At 40.6% G+C, this 21,952-nt stretch overlaps 1 protein-coding gene across 2 annotated transcripts in view; it reads right to left on the bottom strand.

The window, feature by feature from the left end:
• Positions 1 to 462: 462 nt before the first annotated feature.
• col8a2 (collagen, type VIII, alpha 2) overlaps positions 463 to 21,952 on the bottom strand; it is a 50,390-nt gene continuing 28,900 nt past the window's right edge. For both annotated transcript variants that reach the window (XM_065471117.1, XM_065471118.1), the window contains 2 exons: positions 10,658 to 10,849; positions 463 to 5,546 (listed from right to left, as the gene is read on the bottom strand). In XM_065471117.1, coding sequence (XP_065327189.1) covers positions 3,643 to 5,546; positions 10,658 to 10,820 — 2,067 coding nt within the window. In that variant the 5' untranslated portion in view covers positions 10,821 to 10,849 and the 3' untranslated portion in view covers positions 463 to 3,642. The remainder of the gene's footprint in view (positions 5,547 to 10,657; positions 10,850 to 21,952) is intronic.

Here is a 21,952-nt window from a genome sequence, read left to right as displayed (position 1 = left end):
TTTTAATTAAAAGCCAGCTCATTCATATGTTTGTTTATCCACACTTAATGTAGTTATCTATCCATCCATTTATACTCTTCTGCTTACGTGATAACCCATCTATTCAACATGCAAAATATTTATGCAAAGATATATGTTGCTTCCATCTACATCCAGCGAGCTGACCTGAAAAGGAAAAGTCTACCTGTTCCTCTTTTCAGTCCTAAACTTACTATGCAATCACCCATCTGTCTGAGGCCTGAAACGCTGTTTATAATTGTATATCTCCCTCTAGTGTCAGTTCTTTTGCGTGCAACAGATTGCTCCGCACACGAGCTACTGAATTTTTACTAAGTGTTACTGATTTTTTTTTTTAAAGATTTAGTGGTAGCCTCTGTATTCCAGTTAATATATATTTTCTTTGTTACATAACCATACAACAGAAAGCCAATGAAGTTTCACGCCAGCATCCAAGGCATTTTTTTTCTTTGTTTTTATTGACGTGGTATCAATACAATCAAGTACTGTAGATTTTGTATAAGCAGACAAACATTTTCAATCAAAAAGGAGTGCATTTTATACCCAAATTCTATTGCATAGTGCACACAATAGCCTTGTAAGACAAAAAAAAAAACCCTATACGTTGATACATTGTACATTACACAAATAGAAAATAATACAAATAATCCTTCACAAACAACTCTAGAATGCTAACTACAAGTTGTAAATGCTCTTAACTCATCGATGCTGTTAAATACCATTTATATGTCCCAGGCTTCGGTGGTCAGTTTTGGCATCCCTATTAAATTATCATAAATGTATAAATACATCTTCATTAATTTCATGTGCAAATGGGAATGGCCGTTTGTATACTGAAACTAAAACAAACATATATCCCTTAAGAACCGAAGCAAGGCTTTTGTGATTTTTTTTCTTTTTTTTTTTCTAATAAAGTAAAACAAAACATTTGATGCGGTACATGGATCTCAGTGACACTTGTTAAATGATTTGCACACAGAGCAAACTCAGCAAGCAAGTGACATTGTCTAAGAAAATATGAGGACAGAGCGTAACAGCCGCATGTAACTCTCATCACCGTTTCACCGTGTGTCGAAAAAGAGGAGGTGATTCAAAAAAATAAAAGGCAACATACAGTACATAACGAGACTGCTTTGTAGACTCACATAGCAACAATGATACATAGCAGTTGTCGATGTGTTCATGTTATGAGACAGAAAGGGCTAAGAGTAAGTGCATTACATAGATGTAGAAATACTGATTAAGCCTTATCCTCACGCTAATTTTCCAAAGCGACGTGAAGAGTTACTGTTTATGTACTGTGACCCACCATAAAACAGTCAAACATTATACATTCATTCTAATGGGAAGGCTAAATGTTTGGCACCATGCTCGTGTACATTGACATTCTTCCATCATGATGTAAGGTAGTCATAATTCAGTGTTTACGAGCGTCAGGGCGGCACAAGTTAGATAGAAGCACCAACCTTTGTTTTGTTTTGCCTAGATCTCGTTATCTTTTGTGATTCGTAACTGCAACTAGTGAATAAACATTTTGTACATTTCATAGTATGTCTTTTTTTTATGTCTTTTTTAAATTTTTTTTTGTTGGTTCGTGACTTGGCACAAAGTAGTTATTGCACGCCTTTACACCTTTCATCTTTAGAGTGTTGTAAAGTAAATCTTCTACAAGATTTTCTTTAAAACTAAAAAAAACCTCAAAACCTTCTGGTAGAACATTGATGGGACTGCTACAGTTTTGTAACTTAATTTTAGTTTATTATTATCCTCGCTAAAGTTTTCGTGACCTGAACGCCAAGGGAACATTGTGACAAATCCGCACACACAAACGCACGCAGTGACACAGTGACGGGCTGAAGGGTATACCTACTAAGCATGCAAGGGCACGCATGCACAGAGTGGATCTTTAATACTTCATCCAATAGAAATGAATAAACACACCTCTGACCTACCACCTCTCCCAGAAATCTGGCGTGGTTTTGTTAAAATGTTACACAACCTGCATTTCACAATCTTCAGGCCCCAGTCAGACCCTTTCACTTATTTATGGACTAAAGGCAAATTGATTCTCATTTCCAGCCGTGCACTTTGACATTATCCGGTTCTGAAACATCCTGGCCACAGATGTTACACTAAGCTCAGCAGTTAAGCAATTTTTGACATATTTGATTTAGAAATAACTAGAAAGTCCTGTCATTCAGAGCTACAAATGATTAAACATTGCTCTTATTTGCCTGACATCTATCACAAACAACACAGGAACTGGCAGTGAAGGAAGTAATTGAATTGTTGTTGTTGTTTACTTATCCTATTGCCTCCTCGTTTTCTCAGCAGAGTCAGGTTTTCAAAATCTTTGTGGATTTTGCATCATGTTGTTAAAGGATTATATTTTTTTTCTAATGTGGCACTGCAGATGGCTCCCTTGGAATCAGGGAAAGGGTTTTTAATGACATTAGAAATCAGTGATGTCATGGTTAGAATATGTGAACAGGATGCCTGGGATAGTGATGGGAAAAAAAATTAGATTAATAGAAGGAAACAGGCCATTGAATCAGCAGTATATGTGTCCTTACTGTCCATTTGTCCATGGACAGTAAGGACACTATCTATTTTCTGACCTGTGAACACTGACTGTGTACATTGTTAACAATGTCCTAAAGAATGATGGTGGGGGGTGATGCGGGGGTCTTGCTTGATGATGCTAATCTCTTTAAAGGGAAATTTAAAGGTGTCTACCTTGTTTAATGTGAGGTCATGTTTATTTGTAGAATTAATTGTTCTGACCTGTACGTAAACTAAATTACAAGAAAGAGGAAGACCTATTATTTGAAATTTGTAGGTTACTAAATGCATAATGAAGCAGAGAAACTCCCTGAACAGGTGCTTATGTTCACTATCATTAAATATATTTCACTCTAAAACCAACTGTTGCTGAGTTCAATCCCAACTTTTCTTTATGTAACAACAATTTACAATCCCAAAAATTTCAGTAAAAGTAAATAGTAACACAGCACACCAAATACTTAGTTTTGGTATTGTACTGTATGCCTATATTTATTGTGTTGTATTTTGGCTCTTCAATATAATTATAGCAATTCATGATTTAAATAACACACCAGGGCAACATGACTGCAGCGATGACCTCCCCCCCACATCAGAGTTTGGTGATGTCGTCCTTGTGTCAGAGCATGTGGGCAGGTTGTGCAGTCACACGGGAAGGATTCTAGCACATTACAAAGTAAGGCACTAAATAGTCTGAATCCAATAAACAACAGCAACAATGATGACATGGACCAAATAATAACAATAAAATTATGACAATATAATAATTAAAATAAGCTAAAAGCTTAAAAAAACACAAACATAAAACACAACTAAAACACACATTTGAAGGACACTGAAATAAAGAACACAGTATGAAATTCCTTCCCCTGCCTTTAAAAACTCACTTCATTCACAAAGTTTTTGTTTCACTTGTGCTGTTGAGGGCGAGACAGATAAAGACTATGGCAATAATATTGAGTATTTTATGGGTTTTGTGTTTCTATAATGGCTGCAGGTATTTTAGGTTAAGGGCTGCACTGAGGTGCCAATGTAGCAACATCTTTTAAGGAAAAGATAGGGTTATGTGGGACAGAGCAAGAATCCTGAGAAGGAAGAATGGATGTACTCTGTAGAATATAGGCCATTTGCCTGATCTGACGGCATCTGGACCCATACCTGGTCACCCTCCTTCAGCTCTAAGACTGCACTACCAGATGCCTGGTCCATGTAGCCTTTCTTGTATTCATCATATGTGTAAGTGGCTGGTACATTGTTCTTATACAATGCTACCCACAGGCTAGTTCCCTTTACATGCATGTGGTATGCAAAGTAGTATATACCAGATAAAGGAGCAGTGAATATGCCAGTAGAAGAGCTGTAGGCATTTTGCCCATTGTAGAGGGTCCTGTCAAATTTGATTGGCATGCCTGAAGGAGGGAATGGTGTGGTAAGGACAGCTGTGAAGGCTGGTGCCACAGAGGCGGACAATGGAACTTGACTATATGCAGGGCCTTTTCTGTCATCTGGAATTTCTCCCCCATCTAACTTTGAACTCTCTGGCCCTGCGACAACTGTATGGCCATTTCCTGGAGGCCCAGGGGGTCCTGGAGGGCCAGGAGGCCCAGGTATGCCATTAAGTCCAGGGGGGCCTTGTTTCCCTGGAGGACCCTGGGGACCTATAGGACCTTTCTCACCCAACTTGCCCAGCCCTGGAGGCCCTGGAAGTCCTTGTTCACCCTTTAGGCCAGGGGGACCCTGTGGACCCATGGGACCCATGGGCCCCTGAAGACCAGGAATGCCCGACTGGCCCCTGGGGCCTGGAATTCCCATAAACCCTGACTCCCCTTTAGGCCCCGGGGCACCTGTTATACCAGGATTCCCAGGGGGGCCAATATGCCCTGCCTCACCTTTAGGTCCAGGTTTTCCGATAGGACCATTGGGCCCAGGGATGCCCTTTTCCCCAGGGATACCAGGTTTTCCAGAGGGTCCATTGGGGCCTTGGTCACCTCGAAGGCCAGGCAGTCCAGGAGGACCCCGGGGCCCGAGCTCTCCCTTCTGTCCTGGTATTCCATATTTTCCTGGCAATCCCATTGGACCTTGAAGTCCTGGTGGTCCTGGTTGTCCATCAAGTCCTGGCTTCCCAACTGGTCCAGTTAGTCCTTGTTCTCCTTTATCCCCCGGGAGACCTGGAAATCCACCATGTCCCTTTTCTCCTTTTAGTCCATTTGGACCAGGTTTTCCATAGCCATTAGTTCCAGGCATTCCAGGAGTACCCCTGGCCCCAGATTCACCTTTTGGACCTTGTGGACCTGGTGCTCCAGGAAGTCCATCTAGCCCAGGCTTCCCCAACCCAACTGGCCCTGGCAAACCTTGTAGTCCCGGGGGCCCTGCCTCTCCTGGGAGTCCTTGATCACCTGGGAGTCCTTGATCACCTTTAGAACCAGGTACTCCAGGCAAACCTTTTAGTCCTGGTGTGCCAATACCTGAAGGACCTGGTGGTCCAATACTCCCTTTTGGGCCAGGAGAACCCCTTAGACCTGGAAGCCCTGGATTCCCATTTCCATTCTCGCCCTTAGGCCCACGATCACCTGGTGGGCCAACTATACCCTTTATTCCTGGCTCGCCACGGACCCCAGGGGGGCCTCTCATACCTGGAAGCCCAGGTTTCCCATTCAAGGACAGTCCAGCTGGGCCAGGAAGCCCAGGATGCCCGGGAGGACCACGGGGACCTGGTTCACCACGAGGGCCTAACTCACCATTAACCCCAGGCATCCCCTTTGGCCCAATCTTTCCTGGGAGTCCCGGAAGTCCAGGCTTTCCAATTCCGGTAAAGCCTGAAGGTCCCTGAGGCCCTGGTGGACCTTGGGAACCAGGCTTTCCCAGTCCAGGTTTCCCTGGAAGGCCTGGTGGTCCAGGGGGGCCTCTTGGTCCTGGTTTCCCTTGGGGGCCAGGTTCCCCCTTCACTTCCATCATGGGTGGCATATCTAGAAAAAATATGTACAGGTTGTTAGGACTACTGTTACGGGTATTATTATTATTATTATTATCATCATCATCATCATCTTTATTATTAAGTACTTTAAGTAAGTACTTTTTTAAATTGCTGATGTCCGAGAGAAAAGGTGTCATCTCAATCCACACTACTATGGTGACTGGATTTTAATAACTATCTCTAATTTTTCACAATTAGTTGAATTCTTTGAGAAGAACAGTTAAGATTCTCTAGACTACTTTATACTACTTTGTACTTAGCTGTTGAGGAAACCGACAGACTATCCATCTTTTCAATCAACAAGTGTCTGTGAGTTTATCATTAAAGAACTGTTTGAATCAAAAAATATTTTTTATTGAAGACATTTTTCATTTGTAAAAATACAGGGTAATTTTTTAAATAAGAGTTTAACTAGTACTACAAAGAGAAGGCATAAAACCAGGCTGGTTGTGTTTTTCTGTTGTGAAATCAAAGAATTAATTATCTACATACAAGAAACACTGAAAATTCGAGAAATAGACAAAATATATTACATGATTATTATCTAAGAAATTAATACTTTGCATACTTCAGGATGAGTTTAGAGACTGAAAAGTCATATCTTAATCAGTGGCATAATTCATTTCCATTTCATTTTTTTTTTTTTTACTTTATCAGTGCTGTGAGTGGCTGGATATTATCCAGTCTGAAGGTACTCTATTAGACTAAATTCTGGAAAGGTCACCAGTCCATCACTTGTTATGTAATCACAAGTGACGAACACTTGTCACTGAGTTACCTTTGATGTTGTCCTAACTGACTCAGTTGGAGTTCCTGTTAAGGTTATTGGAGTTTACGTTTGATTTTGAAACATAGAGGAAAACAGCATGAAAAGTGTGCCACAGGTTGTAAACTCTGTCATTAATCTTTCCTATAACAGTGGAGTGCAACACAGCCAGGCTTAAACAGGAAAAAAACAAAAAAAAAACAAATAACACAGTTACTTAGCAACACAGTTCCTGTCTATTGCACTCCAAGTCTGATTAAATGGTGAATGTTAGCTCATAACAAGGAGATCTTTGTCAAATAGAACTGAGGTTGATTGCAAAACTTCTATTACTTGACAAGCCTGCCCTATCTGATCCATTTAGTCCTTTAGTCATGTGAATTGTTATTCTTAAACCTTGGTTTAAGGTTGATGTGGCTTCCTGTTTGCTGCATCCTGTTCATCCCTAGAATGTCACCCTTGCCAGGCCTTTGAACACTTTCTAGAAATCGTTCATGGCATTCCTAATGGAACCATGGACCAATATCGCCACCTACAGACAGCTGAAATTTTCAAGCAGTTTGCTATTGAGCACACCAGAAAGATCATTGCTAGTGTTTGCAAATGCACAATTGCTGACATTTTGAACAAGCATTGCTTTGTGAGCAATACAGATGACTATACAACATCTGTTGAATACTTCAGACTTCCAAAATATAATACCAATATTTTCTTGTTTATGTCTTCACATGCAGAACAGTTCATCCAGTCGTCAAAATCAGCCAAGCCCACAGGTCCAAGTCACTTATATGAAAATTAGAAAACATATTCATAGAAACTCAGAGCAAAAGAGTTACAGCATTTTCTAAAGATATAGGAACCTGCTTAGATACACATTTTACAGGGCTACAACCTGGCCAGGAGGACGAGGATGTGTGAGGGTGTAAAACTAGGCAAGAGGATGGCAGAAGACTGCCAAAGACACTGCTTCTTCTTCTGTTATACTGCAAGGGATAGCATAATATGTGAGGTCTGTGAAAATATGAGGCCAAAGAAAAAGGACTGACAGGCTGCATAGTGATCCACAGAGCTGTTTTCTTCCTGCACATAGCAGGCTAATATTTTCTTTTTTTTGCTATTGTTATGCTACATATTTTGTTCTGTAGAGTGTTGTTTTTTTTTTGTTTTTGTTTTTTTGCTGTTACTGTAGTTTAGTGTATTGTGTGACCATAGGAGGAAATGGTTTGGTGTAGTAAGAATTTGCTGTGACAGCTTGCATGAAAAGACTTTTAGGAAATTAGAAGATGAGGATTTCAACATTTCAGAATCTGACAAAGTGTATAAACATTTTGACCACTTTAATTTACATAGTGGCTAAAACTTACTTACTGACAGCTCCCTCATTTTGACACATAATTTAATGGTTTGGGATGAGATGGCGCTGTTTGTGGGGTTTTTTTGCTACATGTATGAGCTGTTATGTGAAATGAAAATTTCAAAAATGTTAAGACAAATATGCCAAAATAATTCAGAAAAACTTCACCGTACCAGACTATTATTTTTCTGGGATAACTGACTTCTGTTGTGTATCAAAGTGAATGCTATACTACACTGATATAAAGAGCACAAGAGGCTTTACATGCTGCTTTGTAATGCACAAGAGCACTTACATTTGCATGTACTTTCAGAGAGCGATTTTATTTTTCCTGCAGTGGTCACACGACAAAATAAACAGAAAAAAGCACAGACAATTTATAGAGCAGTGCACAGAACAGAACTAGTCCACAGTGCCACAGCTTCTCACTAACCTCACGCAGGGGCTTAACCCTCCTTATGTCTTATCTATGGGCATCCTCTTTCCTCTAAAAAATGTTTACCTGAGTACCTGGTCCTTCATGTTGACAAATTTTCATAACTCTGATGTGCTCAAGTTACTTCTCACTAATCAACTGTGGGATCGCAGATTTAAAAAAAAAAACAACTAAATTTGTTACACAACATCAGAAGACTCACAGAAATAATTCTGGAGAATAAAGCAGTTCAACTGAGAAGACACGACCTACTTCAAAAAGTGATAAACAGCCAAAAACTGTTCACACTGTAGGGAGCTGTTCTGAGAATGCTAAATGCTCTCACTGTTTCTCTATTTTTGCTAACTTCAACTCTTGTTTGTTTGAGAAGTGAGCCAACAAAACTGAGAAAAGCTATAAAATCTAAATCAAAGTAGTAAAAGCATGCTATGCACTGTGCACACGGTAGTATTGTACATTTATGAATGTTTACATTTAAATAAATGCAGTCCCTCTGACAGGATGGGGAGCACAAGCAGTCAGAAGATTAGGTTGTTAGGAAAAACGTGAACATATAACATTTTACAGCACCTTTAATATATCACACACAGAAGAAAAATTAGGTGCCTCAAACCAGAGATAATGATATGGCATTATTTTTTGAGATGCTAAGCCAACCCAAAAAGTCAGGCTGTCTTAGCCGACTGTGGGTAAGACGCAGTCAGTTGCTCCATTAGAGGACTTAAGACTGAATAATTTCATTAGCAATGCAGTGTGGACACATTACCACAGAGTGGCAGCAAACTCATATTCAATGTACCACATATATCAGAAATCCAACTTCTGCCACATTCTTTTCAATTCTATTTATACAAAGCATGCCTTTACACTCCTTGTATAGGAGTCTGCCATGACTGGGACAGTTGTCATCTTATTAGCCTGTCTGTATGTCTGTCAGACTAAGTGCAAAATGTGGTTCTGGTGACACCTACTGAAAGGTGAATTCCAGCAAAGACCAATGACATATTCCCATTTTATGCTCTATTATGCCCTATATCTTTTAATTATGATGCCACTGGCCTTGCGAATGGTGTAGTTAGAGTTAGATTTGAATTTATTTAATCTTTTCTAGATTTTTTTTTACATTCTCTCCTGGGGGATATGTAATAAATGGTGATATCCAGTTGGTAAGAGGAGCAATTTCAGCACACAATGTGCAGTCAGAGCTTCATGTGATTTGGTGCTTTAGACATAAGGTTACATTTTATGGAGGTAGTTTATAACCCCAGTTTCAAAAATGGGTGGGATGCTGTGTAAAATGTAAAATGTGTGTTTTATAAAACACTGAATGCAATCATATGCAAATCTCAAAACCCCATATTTTATTCCAATTTAAAAAAAAAACTTTAAGAAAACATCAAATGTATAAACCGAGAAAATGTACCATTTTAAGAAAATACTATGGTCATATTTTGAATTTGATGTCAGCAAAACGTCTCATAAATGTTGGGACAGCGCAATGTTTCTCATTGTTAGCATCCTTTCTTCTTTAAACAACCTTCTATAAATGAGTTAGAACTAAGGAGACCAGCCGCTGGACTTTTGGGAAAGGAATGTTGTCCCATTCTTGCCTGATAGAGGATTCTAGCTGTTTAACAGTCCTGGGTCTTTGTTGTGTTTTTTGTTAAGGTGGTCTGGACAGAAGGCAGGCCAGTTCAGAATCCATACTCTTCTACTACAAAGCCCCGCTGTTGTAACAGATGCAGTATGCAGTTCAACATTGTCTTTCTCAAATATTCAAGGCCTTCCCTGAAAAAGACGTCATCAAGACAAGATGTGAGCATACTGTGTGTTTCTCTAAAACCTGTATTTTACTTTCAGCACTGATCGTGCCTTTCCAGGTGTGCAAGCTGCTAGTTCCATAGGTGTTAATGCACCCCCATAACAACAGAGATGCAGGCCATTAAATTGATCACTGATAACAAGCAGGATAGTCCCTCTCCTCTTTAGTCCAGAGGATGCATGTTTTCTAAAAACACATTAATTTTTTGATTTGTTTTAACAAAAAACAGTTTCCCACTTTGCCTCAGTCCCTTTTAATTGAGCTTTGGTCCAGAGAAGTCGGCAGCATTTCTGGACCATGTTGAGTTCTTTGCACGATGAGCATTAATCTGCATTTGAAGATGGCATAGTGAATTGTGTTCATAATTTATATATAATTTCTGGAAGTGTTAATGAAGTGTTCCCCATACAGTTATTTTTCAAAACAAGCCAGCATTGCTCTTAAACTTTTCTCAATACAAGCATTTCATATGTTTTCTATGTTCTATTGTGAATAAAATGTGGGTTTATGAGTTTTACAAATCTCTACAATCTATTTGTTTGATTTACATTTTATACAGTGTTGCAACTTTTTTGGAACTGAGGTTGTAAAATGACAGTTATCAGTGTTTTCCAATTACCTAAATGACCAATAAGTAAAGTGTGAGGGGACCTATTAGACTGCTTTTACAGGACCAAATGAGACATAAAAGGGCTACATATGCCACACTCACAGGAACTACTCACCGACATAATGTCCTTTGCCCTCGCGAAACGGAGGTCCAATAGGCCCCTTCATCATGGGCTGAATGTACTTCATGTGGGGTATGGGGGCGTACCCTCCGGCAAAAGCAGGCACCACAAGCATCAGTAGCACAGAGACAGGAGCCAGCAGCATGGTCAACAGCATCCCAGGCTTTAGGTGTCACACGCAAAGAACTGAAGGGAACAGAGAGAGGACACAGAAAAATAAAACTCACTTTCACTCTTTGGTCCATCTTACTGAACATTTTACAATGCCAGACATTCAGAAAATCACTCAAGTGATGCAAGAACTTAGCTCCGTGAGTGTGCATTTATTGGTAATGGCTGTTAAATGAATTTACTTCAGGTTTCTGAAGTAATGCAGTGGCATCTTTTTCCTTATGTCCTCTATGAGAAATTGAAGTGTATAAGTGTCTTGCTTTTGCAGATATGTTAAAGACAGGCACTGGGTATTTATAAAAAACAAACAAACGATACTTTAAAATTTATATGAGCAAACACATTATTTAGACACAAAATAACATACAGTTATTACAGTATAGTATTTGTTCAGCATAGTCTAAGGCTCTGTTTGGTTTAGATGGCACTTGGCAACTGTGTAACTTTCATTTTTTTCATTTTCACAACCACAATCAGACAGCTGACCAGCAGCGACTGTAGGTGTGCTGGCTTCAAGCAGCGTGTTAAAGACTCCTGTTTCTACTGCATCTCTCCCGTGAACTCTTTTAGTCAGCTGTCTTTGAACAGATGACTGTCAGGAGTTATTTTGTGATGGTGTGAGATGCAAAATGTCATTTCAGGCTCATGTTGCTTATTTTTAAATGCCAACCATGTCGCGCTTAAAAACTCAGAAAGAACAAGACAATGCACCGCACAGCCATGAAAAACTATGTGCCTTAAATTGCTTTCTTTAAACTGGCTCATCATCCATTTAGGGAACAGAATAATAATAGGGCTTGGTGGCAGTACTGGAGGCTGGTTTCATTTCTGACAGTTACTTTGATAACTTTGGGTCATTATTATAAGCACAAGCAGAATTCAGAACCACTGTAGCCATGCTATAGCAGGTCTCAGTCATTATGAATCATATAAGGCTCCCGGTCAGTGTGTTATAGCAGCATCCTGTGTAGTTACATGAAAAAATAAATAATAGCATCCACAAATCTCTTCTTTTATTACTGACACCTGTCTTGTCATGTTCATTTTGTGAGTTTGAAGCTTGTTAGTCTCTGCATTCAACAGCAAGAAGAGCGATCACTCTGAAAGCACACGCCAACACTAACTGACATTTGCTAATCTGAAAATTGCACATTGCTGTTAATTGGCAGCATCATTAGGAGTAATTGGGGGTATTCACAGTGGTTTTTAAATCACAGATGCTCAGAAAAAAAGGTGTGTTTATTGCCACCATATGTGCTGACTCCAGGTCTCCTTTACAGCTTTTCTCCTGCTGTGTTTTTTTTTTTTTTTTTTTTGTGACTGTTTAATAATTGCATAGCTAGATTGTTCAATTCCTGTTTTAGAGCAATTTATCAAAGTGTTTGGGGATTTTTGGGGTTCCTTTTACAAATTATGATTAGTCTGTGGTTTATGCTTGCTTATGCTGTAAGGAAGAATCAATGATCTCTCGATAAGTGTTCAAATCAAAATGTAATCTATGGGAAATCACGAAAGCGCAGAAAAAGATATTAAGAGAAATAAACAGGAGAAAAAGAGAGCCGCGTTGGTAAGACGCCGTTTGGTCGTTGGCCGACTTTCTGGCTGGCTGGCAGGGGAGCTCGTCTGGTATGGGGGTCTGCGGTTTTTGGTGCAGATGCAATTTAACAGGCAGCTCTGGATGCCCACCATTCTGCAAGGCATCACAGAAACTGTGCACGAACAGGGACAAGTCACAGACAGGCACTTGGGAGACCTTTGCAATCTGTTTATCAAGTATTTAATTTGTAGAAAAGCTCTGCAGTGGATGTTAAAAAATGCAATCCCGTTTGTCTGGCCACCGTGAGCCACCGCTGGACTCATACGAGCTCTCTCTCACACAAGAACACCCACGTAACAGAACACACACTCTTGGTATGCATGAGAAAGCAGAAGACTTCTAGAAAGCAGTTATACAGGGTGGCTTAAAAATACTTGAAAACCTGTTAAGTTTCACCCACTTTCACATGAAATCATTCCATTCAAAACACATCATAACAAACCCCAAGTCTGAACGTGGAGTGGAGGGGGCTCATGATGAATTAAAGCCTCTTTCGACCATTAAACAACGAGCGGGATCCAAAGTTACAGCGCGAAAGCTTCGTCTGGCAGGACGAGTGACGCATTATACAAAACAGATCTGACCGAAAAAAGACAGAATACAGCAACAGAGCCAAAAACACACAAGGACAGAGCACAAAAGGAACATTAACGAAGAAATAAAAGAGAGTGTCGCAATGAAAGGTGAAAGGGCACCACTCATTCATTTTGTTACAGAAGTGATCATCATTTCTGCTTTATATCTATCTTTTGCAGCTTTGCACCTCCCTGTGGCCGTTTTAAGCCATGCTCTGATGGTTTTCTATGGAAGGGCACTTCATCTCTCATCATCATATCATTTCTGAGAAAAGCCAAGAGTACCTGTGGGGCGTACTCGCATTCTCCACATAACTGTATGAACGAGAGGATTATTAGCTGTGTTAATATTATCAGATGATTATGATGATAGCATATGGAGTCATAATTACAAGATCATTTTGTTTGCATCTCTTTCACCGCAGCTTTGCAAATGGAGCATAGATTTCCCTTAGGTAATCACCTTTCTTGAACATGCATTGGACATCACTTAAAACGAGCCAAAAACCTTAATCCACGCAGGCTCTGAGCCGCCAAAGCAGACTCGGCATCTTCCAAACCCAAATTCAGAAGCATCTCAAGTGGCTTGCTCAGACAGGCGAGGAGACACAATTCCCTTACTGCTGCGTCTGCCTTCTAATATAATCAGCGCTGAGGAGGTGAGCTCCAAGGTACTCTGCTTCCATTTCCCCTAAGCTGTGCATGTGCAGGACCAGACCGCCAGACATTTCCTAAACCATGCGGCACAGACAGATTACAGTAGGTACACTGAGTGTGAGGGTTCTGTGTCATGGGGGGAAGAGGAGGTGATTGTTTTTGTGGTGAACATTTGAGCCGCTCCCTGAGTGGAGAACTCATCACCTTAACATCATGTAGGGCATTATGCCGGCTTTCATAAAAAAGAAAGAAAGAAAGAAAGAAAAAACACCAAATGGTTCAAGAACAACCAAGGCCTATAGCGGTTAAATAGTTTGGTTAAAACCACAAGCCTCGCAGGGAGAACGGCACTTAAAACCTGACCAAATATTTTAGCTGATTCATCCCATTCTGACAAACCGTAGCCACAGCCATTACCATAACCGTTCCTAACTCCAACCATGAACCCACAAGTCTTACCCAGCTCCTATTCCCAAGCTCTCTTCCATTATCAGCCCAGTTTTTTTGTGAATTTAACAAGCAAATGTTGGAAAGAGAAGACATTCTGATACTATCAAGGGCGCTTCTTTACACTTTTGGCTCTGTCTGATGTCAGTTAAGAGTGGATATCCTTAAAATAGTCATCTCAGGCACACAGCTAGAGCCCAAATCATGTTCAAGTCCTCTGCTTGTGAGGGGAAGTCAATGAGATGAAAATTTGGCTCCCTTAGAGTGAGAAAGGAGCTGAAAATGGGCACAACAGCCATTGCAACCCTAGAATAGAGAGAAAAAGGAGAAGATTTTTCAAATTCAGTTTATACATTTGTGGTTTATTAATCAATCTGCAGTCTAGACAAGTGAGTGTTAATGCCCTTAGCAGATTTGTAGTTGAAATACATGCACCTGGAGATGTCAAGACAACAAATGGACAAAGTGCTAAAAATGTGCCACTTTATTTTCTTCAAAGACAGAAGAGAAGGTCTGCACAGCAGTTACGAAACACAGTTTGTAGTGAGTCTAAGGGCTTGTGTATGAAGGGGCGAGAAAAGTGAGCATGTTTTTCTTCGAGAATCACCTTCTTTAGTATGAGGTAATCCCTCCAACAGCCTCGGTGGCACGTTAAGGTGTCAGCTCCGAGCGTAATATTTGAGCTGCGGTCACACTTTCTGCTGGCTTTGAATAACTCAATATTGTGCAAATAAGCAGCAGGGAAACAGCACGAATGCTCACATAACATGGCTGTGTGTGTACAAAAGTGGCCACTAAGCTAATGCATATATAATGAGACATTAACATCTGTTATTTTAGTTACCAGCAGCTGGAAAAATGTATGAAAAGTTTTGTTTGGTTGTTTCTCAGGAGAAAAAAAGAAAAGAAAAGAAAAGAAAAGAAAGTCCCCTTTGACCCGCCACAATAAAAGCCCCAATGTCCTCTTATTTGTGTTTCCACTGAATCATAAGTTAAGTATAAAGCAGCCATAGGAAACACAGTAAATAGTTCTTTCTAATGTCGAGACATGAGGTAGACTATTTATACTGATCCACATGATTTGTACATGACCACACATTTACAAATACGCAGGCACACCAAATCAAACAGCTCTCAGGAAGGCGCTCACTCACAGACATCATCCAATGATATACACCTTACGGGATGAAATACCCTTTATATCCCTTTACATTTACAAGAGCCGTGAGATGTTCAAAGGGGAACGAGTTTATGTTGACGCCGTTGTTAAAGAGGGAGAACATGTGAGAATAAAAGGAAATGAAGGCCGAGTAAATTGTGGGGAGCTGAGGGGAGAGTGAAGAGGTCACACAGAGGGTTTTCTTTTCTTGATGACTTCACTCAGAGGAACACGTCTAATATCCTAGGGCACTTAATCTGAGTGCAGAAGCAGACATGCTAATCATAAAACTGCAGGTCGATGTATTGTACTCACGAACAGGTCTCTGTGTGAGGGACAAAGGGTTAAAGCAGTGAAAGTGAGGCTAATTAGTCTCAGAATTATAAAGCTCCAGGACCTCACACATGTCCAATTGCATGGGAGTTTTACAAGGGACCATTATATGCTCTTCAGTTCCTAGCAGGAACAGCTTTAGGCCCATGAAAAGTAATCCATTCCAGCATATTAGCCAGACTAACCCCCATGCTGCTTTAGCAATTCATGCTCTATCACCTCATCTTTATATGTAGCATTTGGAATCAGGATAAAGCAGAGAGAAAGAGGGATTTTGAAAGTCTGCAAAACACCCAGAGTTACCCCAGACCTGCCAAGAAGTGGATTACAGTATGCGGAGGAATTGGTGGGGGGCAGACACCGACAGCTACACCTTTCCGTCTGCCCCGCCAATGCACCTCAACTCAATATGAGTACCTGATTAGGTTATCAAAAGGAAATAGTAAAACTAATAATCTTATAAAAAGCAATCTGCTTCCCTCTCTCCAGACCAGTAAATGCTCAATGAAATTGCACCTCAAAACTCTCCAAAATTGACGTTACATTATAATCCTCTCATCATGTGAATAAAAATTCGACGTTGATATAAAGTTAGAGATTTGCACATTTGGAATGCAACAACTGTAAAGGGTTTGGTGTTATAAGAGCACTGTGCAGGTGACCTCACCTCAAAAGTAAAACATTGAGGATGCTCAGTAATGTAGCTAATCTTTAAACTAAAATGATGATTCTGGCTCTCCCTGCCATGCAGCTCTCAATTGAATAAACTCGGCTTCCTCCAGCCTCTCGTCTGTGCTGCTCATTGCTAGTGTGAATATTGTTTGCTGCCAGAAGCAAGCACGGCGGAACTTTTCCTGCTGTTTATTTGAACGTAAAAGTAAAAAGTAGGGGGAGTCCACAATGAAAGAGCAGCAGTTTTATCAATTAAGTGTTATTGTGATTTTTTTACAATGTCTTTTAAATATAAACCAAACTTAAACAGCAGTTTCTCCCTTTTTAGTCGAGGACCATGGTGTGTGTTGGCTGAACACACAGACTAGCTGTGGCTTTGGAGAAATGAGTAATTTCAAAGTTAGTGCAAGAACTTCTCCAACAAAACAATCGTATCGGTTGAACGGTCTTACCACAAACACCCAAACTAATTGTTTCTATAAAAGTGATTCCACTTTAAAGGCTGAAAGAAGGCAATATGAGAAGGCTGGAGACTGATCATGTGTTAGTTTCATGTATAACATTCTACTAAAAGGTTGATGTTTGAGTCTCATCTGAGACTGCAGTTTACCGGAAGTACTTTGGTTAGTAGTAATAATGGTTTTAAGAGATGATTTTTTTTTTTACACAACTTAGGTAACAAAAAACTTTTTTACAAGGTAAGAAAAATTTAAATGACCTCCCCCATACCCTGAATGAATTCTGTCAGCCCAGTATATAGCAGTAAAGGGGTGGTTTCCGGACCATTTGAATAGGTACTGGATTTTTCCAAGGGTAGCCCTGGCAAAGTGTATAAGGAGAGATTGTATTCACCAACTTCTGATGCACAGCCAGTCATTTTGTTCTGGAAACAGGCCTGAAATATGACAAAAACTCAGTTCAGAAAAGAAAAACAAGGGTTACCCCGAGTAGCCATCTAAGGGGGTAAGAGTTGTGCTACAAGGCTCAATTTTCCACCCCATCTAAGGTAGGTTTGTGGTTTTGCATTAGCGCCCACTTGCATTTCTCGTTCTATGCAAAGAAAGGGAAGTCCACCAATGCAGAGGTTACCAAAAGTCAAGAGTTGTGAATGATCATTTACAGCTGGTTAGGGAATACTCATTCTTCCCTAGCAACCGGTGGTTTCCATATAGTCACCAATAGGCCTCTAGGACTGTGTGACTGAGACTTTAATGACAGCATGTACAAACAAACTATGTTTTTTTCTCCTGCAGGAGGAAAACTCATATTCCATCTAACCTGTTGAAAGTGAGAGTTTTGTCACAGGGTTGTATAAAGTAAAATGACTGATGTACTTTTGCATGTACTGGCTTTAGTGAAGTGGATTATCTAGTCCTAGGTTGATTTTTTCCCCTCCAACCTAACATAACCTAACTTGACAAAATAATAAATAAATAATCAAAACAAGGTAATTTCTTACAGTACAGCAGATAAAGATATGTTTAATCCTTGTTTTAGGATCTCTTACACAATGTGTGGTTTGGGTTTTCTAGAAGCTGTAAAAATGCTGTAAAAAGCATCCTCCAAAATGTTTTAATCTTAGTCTTATTAGAGGCCCACACAGTACATTTTAAAAGGTGAATAAAAGCTAACTCCGATAGTCTTATCACTCTGAAGGGGAAGGGCTTAGTGAACACGTATTTGTTCAGACAGGATGGTGTAGTTCAGGATCAAGGATTGGACACAGTAATCTGTATGTCTTTAATGTAATGGGCTGGGTTTGGTCTGTGTTATGTCTCCTGCTTCTGTGCCAGTGTCTCCAAGTAGCTGTTACCTTGTTCCCTTCACTGGGTGGGTGGCTTTGCTTCTGCCAGAATGGCGCCTTTGAAATGTTCAGCAGACAGAGGTCAGGGAAGGCACAGAAAACTGACAAAGCCGGGACCAATAAAAGAACTCAAAACAAGCCACCTTTCAAATGATTTATAATTGCAGATGATTCATAATTTCCCTTTAATGAGTTTCTCAGTGAGGTTTTTGCTATACAGCTTTGTTATTGCTATGTGAGAAAATATTCACGGTGGCAGTTCATCCAGAGTCAAAGCTGGCGGTGGCAAGGGCTCAAAGCCCATGTGGAGAAGAAGCACATGGGTCTATTTAAGACTCGGGGCTCTGAAGGTGAGAAATGTTCTGGGGCCCTGAAATAAGGGGCCTAAACCCGTAACAATCACAAACCATCAATTGTTCCATTCTTTTTTGCCAAGACTGGAAAAAATCCCAAGCTGCACGTAGCTGGGGCTAACTTCCAGGAAGGAAAAGCCCAGAAAAATCCTCTGGTAGTCTGTCTCTATCAAAGGATTCCACAGTTTGACACTCCACGAAAACGGAGAGCAATAACAGATCACACTGTCAAAGACTACCACTTGTGGTTGTGTCGAGGGACGAGGAAAAAGAGTAATATGTCTTTCGACTGTAAACAAGATAGAAGCAACAGACGGGGAGAAGAAAACAAGAAGCTGCGAAGGAGATGTGAAGTCATTAAGAAACGAGGGGCAGACTGAAAAACAGGGAGCTGCAGAAGAGAAATAAAAAAGAAGAGGAAAGCAACAGCTTTGGCTCTTGAGCTCCCTGTTGAGCGACTTCAGATGCACACTGCTTCTGCTTGCATCTGAAACAGATTCACACGTACGCGCACGTGTCAAGCGCACACAAATACACAAATCAGTTGGCAGTGAAACAAAGAGGGAGACCTATTTTTCTGTCCAAAATGGAGGAAAATGGAGCAAGGGAGAGAAAGAAGCGGAGGCAGAAGGGAGATTATAATTTAATAAGGGGCAGGAAATCTTGGTCAAATCCCCCTGAAGGAGTTGAAATGCCTCTAAGCTGGAGGCTACTGCTCTACAGACTGACTGAGCTCCATCTGAATGGGCTTCTCTGCAGGCAGGCGGACAGACAGCCGAAAAGCAGACAATAGACAGGGAGAAAGAAATTCTGCTGTTTGGCGTCACACAGAAATAGAAGAATGAATCTGCAATTTGTAAATACACATGCCCACACGAGCTTCATCATTTCTTATTTATTTAGGGCCTGAATATATGTAAAATATATGTAAATGCATGTAAACAAGACCAAAGTAGTTGATTGTAACTACTGGAATTTTTCAGTGTTGGTTGGTACTCAAATTTAACTTTTCCCTTTCTGCTAATCTAAGCCAATACTACATAGCACCATAACCTAACTAACTAACTAAATAAATGCAGCCCGGGACCCTAAATTAAATGAAACAAGAAAACGACTACAGTGCATTTGAGTAACTGCAGGCTCCCTGGACGTTCCTGGACTAAACTGAAGACTGAAGCCTAGATTACAATGACATAAACTCCTCTTGATAGTCAACAAAAAAAACAGGAAATAACCTTTAAAGTAAACTGTTGCATTTTCCTGAAGGTCTAACACACTGTGAGGAGGTGTTAGATGATGGGAATATGTGATCTCTCGGTGAACTCTTAAAGGAATTCTTGTTCACCGTAGCATTGCTGCTGTTAGCATGATAGTGGTGTTATGGTGTTTTATTTAGAGGTGAGAATCTTGAAGTAACTTATTATAAGTGAAACTATCACGATACAACACAAAGTACATTGTAAATTCTTGTCTATAATATGACAGAATGTACATGTAACCCAAACTGCATTATTGAGTCATTGTGGGTTTAGATCCCTGACTGACAGTTTCTCTTGTGACTTTTTATCTTTCTTTACTTGTTTTCACACTCGGGCTGTTTATGCACCACTTTGCATTATTAAACTCTTCCTCCTGTCTCTCCTGTGCCTGAAGTTTCATCCTGTTAAAAGGGAGTTTTTGCTTTCTGGTGTCGTAAAGGTTTTGTGATTTGGCGATATCAATTTAAATGAATTGAATTGAACTGAATTTTGAGGGTGTCTGGAAGTTTGCCCAACAAATCTACATGTGACAACAATCTGACCTGTTGCTACAAGTCATTTAATCCCTGTATAACCATTGCAGGAGCCTGGTAAGCATAGCCAGCAATAAGTCGGACTCATTCCCAGTGGGTGTGGACACGCTGGAGAGATTGCATCTCATCTGAAACACCTTGGTTTTCCCCTCACCCTTCCCCTAAGTTGGAGGAGGTAGCTAGGGAGAGGGAGGTCTGGAGATCCTTGCCTAGCCTGCTGCCCCCACAAACAAGCGGCAGATAAGCGGAAAAAAATGGATCGATGGATGAATTTGGATGTTCTCCCCATGCCTGAGTGGGTTTTCTCTTGGTACTCCAGTTTCCTCCCACAGTCCAGAGATCTAAACACATCTAAACACATTAGGTTAACTAGTAAATTGGCTGTAGGTGTGAATGTGAGTATGAATGGCTCTCTGGCTGGCTGTGTTAGAGACTTGTCCAGCATGTACTTTGCCAGCTGGAATAGGCTCCAGCTCAACCACAGCACTAAATAGATAAGTAGAAATGGATGGATGGATGCTAAAGATGAAAGTTTTGCTGCCTGGAACCAAATTGGTTCTTTTTTTTCCTCCATTTTTTTCTCTAAACATTTAAGGGCAGAGAGAAATCTGTTAAATCCCCCTCTGTGCAGAATCACTTGTTCATTCAGCCACCCACATGTTTTAAATCGATATTCATTAGACGGTTTGAATCCCAGTTGAGGACCATTAACAATTCACTGGCCCTCGTTTGATTGATCACTCACTTTAAACACCGCTGACTCCAGCTGGTTCTTTCAGGCTTCAGACATAACCAGCTAAAAAGAGCCCACAAAGCACACCAGACACACACATGCATATGAACCAGACCACCAGCATACAGCACAGAGCCCCCTCTGACTGTGGTCCTTGCTGAAGCCCACCCCACCCATCAGGATCAATGCAAGTCTTTATTAGCTGCTGGCTATGACTGTTGGCTATGTAAGAAGATCCTGCCAGTTCTGGCCTCACACCTCCCCGAATCTACTGCTGGATTGTATAAACAAAGCTTTGTGTGCTCAAGCATTTGTGTTTGTGTGGGTGGAGTATGTATGTCGTTGTAAAGATGACATTAAAGTTCAGTTGAAAGAAATTTAAAAGGGTGGGATGCAAGAAGGACTTTAGAATCCTGCCATAATTCCCATTTCACTCTAGAATTTAGACTTTCCAGCCAGTCTCTAACTCGAGTGATCAGTGTCAGCGGAGCAAGCATGTGATAAGTGGGATTTTTAGTGTGGCTACATCTGTGCAGTCATAATCAGTCTGCTTCTTGAGTATGAAAGACATAAAATGAGTTATTTGGTGGCTGAAACTCACACACTGGGCCGTGTAAAAATTGTAAGAAAACCAAGTGATATGTCCCGTTGGAGTAATTGTACAGTGGGCCCACACCAGCTTCTATGAAGGCTATAAGAGCCACAGGAGAAGCCCGGGTCAGACTAGACGGCTTTAGGAGCTCTGGGATGTGTCAGACGATGACAAGTAGAGTGCAGAGCTGGGTTTGTGCCCAGTCCTGTTTCACACCACTGCGTATTACTAGATGTCTGATTTAGTTTGTGATTTCACACTGAGATAAAGCCTCGAGGTGCCTACAAACTGTACATTGTGTACTCGACACATACATAAAGCTGTGTTTAGTTTGAACAATGGGGGTCCACATTAAACCGAGTCTGTGTTGGTCGTCCCACAAAAAGCATCAAATACGTTCTGGC

Source organism: Pelmatolapia mariae, linkage group LG22, assembly GCF_036321145.2.
Source record: "Pelmatolapia mariae isolate MD_Pm_ZW linkage group LG22, Pm_UMD_F_2, whole genome shotgun sequence".
In the NCBI taxonomy this organism is placed as follows: domain Eukaryota; kingdom Metazoa; phylum Chordata; class Actinopteri; order Cichliformes; family Cichlidae; genus Pelmatolapia; species Pelmatolapia mariae.
This window is presented reverse-complemented; position numbering and strand designations above follow the sequence as displayed.